At 40.5% G+C, this 5,042-nt stretch overlaps 1 protein-coding gene across 1 annotated transcript in view; it reads right to left on the bottom strand.

Moving 5' to 3' along the window:
- The window catches only part of PLAC9 (placenta associated 9), a 13,323-nt gene extending 10,154 nt beyond the window's left edge, over positions 1 to 3,169 (bottom strand). Inside the window, exon 1 of the mRNA XM_075025633.1 lies at positions 2,801 to 3,169. Coding sequence (XP_074881734.1) covers positions 2,801 to 2,858 — 58 coding nt within the window. The 5' untranslated portion in view covers positions 2,859 to 3,169. The remainder of the gene's footprint in view (positions 1 to 2,800) is intronic.
- Between the last annotated feature and the right edge of the window lie 1,873 nt (positions 3,170 to 5,042).

Genomic DNA, 5,042 nt, shown 5'->3' with positions numbered 1-5,042 from the left:
TACATACTAGATCTTGGCATTCATGGCCAAGATTCACAGCTGTTTCAACCAGAGCAGACTGGCTGCATTTGTAAATACAGTTGCATCCTGCAGATGAACAGCAGGAGTCCAGTATTTCTAAACCCCTGACTTTTTGGAGTTTGATATTAACATTTGCTTTGTACCTGGAGGTTACAAAGTCCACAGAACTTAATAAATTCCTTTTAACTATATATAACAAAACATATGGTTTTACAGATATATAGAATCTGTAAAAAGGCTAACTTTTGCACAGAACCCCTATCTTCAGATGCCTCATGCTCTTAAAAACACACCTACATCTGGGTACACTTTGTTGTGACAAACTTTCTTTCTCCTTCCTTGTTGGAGCTCAGAGATGAATGTTTGCAAAGACTGTAATCCTTGCATTGGAGATGGTAATGCCAGTAGGTTTCTATAAGGACAGAAAATACCTATAACATGGGGTATAGGTTAAACCACTACTAGTTTATTAATAGAGAAATATGAGTCCAAGTCTGGTTTAAGATAGGATATCTCTCACAAATTTTTATTGTGGATTTAATTCTACAATGCAGTACTTTAATCTCCTGGAGGCAAAACGCTGTTCTGTGAGAATGCAAGTGGTCAGTTTTGGGCAAAAGTGGCTGTTCTGAAAGGATTTGTTTGTCTCCAGTTTCTAGGCAATGGTCTAGCTTATAGATCTTCTCAGCTTTGATATGGCATGTGGATATCAGGGGATCCAAAGAATTCTGAGAAGTCATAATATGTTAGCTGAATGAAAAAAAACATTCTTACACTTGGTTTATTTTAGCTTGCAGTTAAAACCAAAGGAAACTTCTGCTGTTAAAAAATCATGCCACAGTGTGGAGTATTGAGCAGCAATGCCGCTACTGGAGCTCTGCTGTTGCCGTTTCCCTAGCAGCATGCTCAGTACTTGGTTTGCTCAGCTAAATGGAGCATGTCAGTGGAGCCAGCCTGCTTGCCAGCTACTTGTTTACCTGAGGACTCCAGGTCACCTCTCTGACATGCATAAACATGCAGCCAAGACTTTGCTGTTGGGGTGCTGCACCCCTCAGAGCGATTTGCCTGGAGGTTTTTGTAAGAATGGAAACATGTTTAAATGGGGCAGGTATTGAATGCTCCTGTGCCCCAGGCTACATTTGAGCAGCATCCCACAAACTAACCCAGCAACAACAGCAAGGAACTAGAAACTGCGGCCATTAGGCAAGAGCACATGGTTGCATCCAAAAGGGCTCCCACGCCAGCCTCTCCTCTTGAGCTATTTGAAGGCTGAGCTCTATGAATATGAGATTAGTCATATTAATGGCTGAATTAAAACATAAACTCTACTGTGGCCAACTCTGAACTGTTTTTAAGAGGAATCCATGGGGATTGGGAGGGAGCATCTGTAAGGAAATCAAAAGTTAGATTCCCTGACTCAAAAGTAGCAAAGGGAAAGTAGGGATGACTTTTTTAAGCTGGTACTTTAAGCTGGTACTTTAAGCAGCTACTCCCCTGGCCATGACAGACGCAAAATTTCCCATCCTATATGAAGTACACCATTGAGACAGTGAAAATGATTCCCTGACTGAGTAGCTACCAGCTGGCATGATATTGGGTACTAGTCTCCACTGCAGTTATTATTCAAGTAGTATTCTATTTAGCTGGATTTTATCTGAGTTTGCTAATGATTTCAGCTTAAAACCATACTTTGGGGGAATAAACAAAAACATTTTTCCAGCCTTTTTTTTTTTTTTCTTCTTTAATTTCACAGGTTTTTTGTGAAGCTCGCAAAACTCACAAGGCGATAGTGAGTACTTGTGGAATGAAAACAAGTTAGAGTGCCCTTGCTGGGGTATTGATATTTCAGTTCATCACTGATAAACACCACAAAGCCAGTTGGGTGGGAGGGAGTCAGGTCAAGGAAGAGTGACTAGGACTTGGGGGCAGAAGGGACTAACAGTTTTTCAGGAAATGTTTTGATTGTAATGGAAACTTACTACCCTGCCATGATATACAAACATTGTGTGTTGTCAAGAAGTGCAGAGGGAAAATAAAGCTAAGCATCAGCTAGCAGAAAACACATAATACAAACAGGCTGGGAAGCCAGGTTTGTGGTTACACGGGGACTATAAACCCTTGATCTAGCCAGACTGAATAGCTTTCAGTCACGCTGTCAGCTACAATGTGATTAGAGGTTATTCCAGCACTAATCTGTTGTTAATGAAAGTAAAATTCAGATGCAAGCTTATCAGATGTTCTGTGTTTATACTTCATACTCCTAAGGCATTTGAAGGAGGTGTTATGTGCCTCAAAATCTCAGGAATAAGTAATCCAAAGCAGAAGAGAAAAAAATGCAGTGCTGTAACCAGCAAATCTTAACAGTTTGAATAAATGAAAATCTTTCTCTATTCACCTTGAACTTCAGTCTCATTTCTGAGTAGATTACTGTGTATTTTAATAAGGCTGCCAGAAGAGTAATTACGGAAACACAGGTCACTGGCTGCAGCACCTGAATGCAGTTCTAAATTTCTGAAAATACAGTGATAGTATCTCCTGTGAGAAGTGAAAAATCTCTCTCAAAGCTATATGCCTCCAGGGTGGACTTTAATAGCACAAAAATGAAGTTTTTCCTGTTAAAACCAATATTCCCACAGAATTTTGACACATACCTGTGTCACCTTCATATAAAACCCACAGAGTCAGCAATACTTTACCTCCCCCTCCCGCCCCATGCAAAGGCTTTGACCAGGCTACGTTTAAGCTATAGTTTCTGCTTTACAACCTCAGAGTCACTTACCTAAAAGATCTTGCTCCTGCAGGACTAAAATAAATGCCAGTGCCCAAAGGAAAAGCATGGTTTCAGCCTCTCCAAGCTCTGCTGTAGTCCTGGTGGAGAGCCCTGCAGCCTCCCTCCCCAGCTTCGCATCGACTCCTCCGTCCAGCCGTTCGTGCTGAGGTTTAGCCAGAGTTAGGAGGAAATATGCCCAGGCTGAGCCAAGATTCTTGAGCTGTTCTCTTCTACTTCCCTCCTTTTAAAAAACACCCTTCCAGCTCCACGCAAAGTCCAGTTACCCAGGCAGACTGGCAGTGGTCCAAGCTCCCCAAAGGTTGGTTGGTTTTTTTTACCCTTGTATTTATTTACATGGACTACAACTGGAATGTGCTGAAGAGCTTTGGATCCTATAAATACAGCAAATGGGGCAAGAAAAGGAAGGGAGAAAAGAGGAGGAAGGGGTGCTTGATGTTTCTTTCCCTGTAGGTTTTCATCTAGGGCGGGGAAAGCAGAAACACTGGAAAACACACTATCTTTAGATTTTGTGAGCTTACAGGGCTTTTTTCATTATTTGTTCATTTTGAAGACTGCTGAAACAACTTTTCTGGGCAGTATGAAGTATGGCAGTGTTGTGGGAGGTGGCAACTGTCTGTGGTGCTTTCTGTTTGGAGGGCACCATAGGGGTTCCTGAGGAGCTGTCTGAGCTCTTTTCAGTTTGGCAGGTTTTTGAAATAGGTTAGACTTGGTAACATCACATGCAAAAAAATAGTGCTGCTAATGGTATTCTGACAATGTGTGTGATTTTTAGCAGGATCTTAGTTAAATATTAATTGTTTGTCTTGAGGGTTCATGGGTGCTGACTGGGTAAGTGTCAGTCTTTGACCCCACTAGGCTGGTGTTCAAAGACTTAAGGTATCTCCTTCCTGGTATTGTTCCTCATATTCATTTAAGTTGAGTTACCTTTTTTCAAACTATTGCAAGTAAAAAGTGAAAGGCCATTAAGGTGTCCTACTTAATCCTAAAGGCCATTGTCCAGGATAAACAGTGTTCTAACTATTGAAAAAAACCCCCTGCAAACTAGAACAGATTTTCTTAGTCTTTACTTCCTCTCTAGCAGTCAGAAAATCAAGTTATTTGAAACTATTTTATTATATTATTACTATATTATATTTCAATATCTGAAAGTGACCCTGTAGGGATGCTATTGTAGAGTTCAAAGTACAATCATCCTCAGTGACTTCCAAATCAAGTTAGACTGTAAGCTCAATTACAAGGCAAAATAGCCTCAGTAATAAAGATTCTGTGATTGAAATTTAGCTGGTAACTTCGTTGAGGCACTGAGCAAAACAGAACAACCTCAGTGTGTATTGAGCCTCCAGGGCTGTTGCTAGTAAGCTAAAATTTTTGTGAAATAAGAATTAAATTGGATATGAGAATTAGAGTGATGGTGTTTTTCTGGGTGTTTTGGCTTAAATCACTATGTAGCAGTACTGCAGTTTTTTACAAATTCTTGTTTTGAGGATAAATCTGATCATTTCTGCTGTGAAAAATTATATGAATTTTAATTTTGTTATAAATGGGTCTTTAGAGAGGAACTGCAACAGATAACAGTGAGTCTACTCTCTGTTTTATTCTGTGTTTGAATATGAGATGCTGACGTGGTAGGCTATGATTTTTGAAGTGAGAGATTATCTACATGTTGTCTGTGCTTTGGAGAGAGGAGGCTGAGGGGCAGAAGAGTATTTATGAATAGTTGGCTGCTGTTTTTTGAATGTGTTTGTCCTTTACCCTTGTCCTTTCTTAAGCAAAATCACCCGATGCATTCTCTGTATTGCAAAGGGAGCCTGTTCGTGAATGCTTTTCTGCATGCTCTCTGCCACCCTCTATACCATACTATTAAAAAGCAATGAACATTCATTGAATCAGTTTTCCCTTCAACACACTGTAAAAAATAACACAATTTCGATTCCAGACCACCTCTGCCAAGGTCACTCACCCCCTTTACAGCACATTTCTATGAGGTTCTTCTTGAATTGTTCTCGGGCTCCTGGAACAGTTCAGTCCCTCCAAGGCACTTGCTTCTTATTTTTACGTATTGTGTTATGTTTGACCATGGTGAGGTGCTGGTCTGATAGCCATGGAGAACTAAACAAAATAGTGAGGGTTTTCTCTAGTATCGTACTCCAGGGGTGGTTTCTATAATGAGAGAGAAGCTCTTTCCACTGCAGGGAAATGCAGCCAGAAAGAATACTTCTGCCAAGTAGTA

Source organism: Buteo buteo, chromosome 4 (genome assembly GCF_964188355.1).
Source record: "Buteo buteo chromosome 4, bButBut1.hap1.1, whole genome shotgun sequence".
Classification (NCBI taxonomy): Eukaryota; Metazoa; Chordata; class Aves; order Accipitriformes; family Accipitridae; genus Buteo; species Buteo buteo.
The sequence above is the reverse complement of the archived record's forward strand: the minus strand, read 5'-3'. Positions and strand labels throughout refer to the sequence as shown.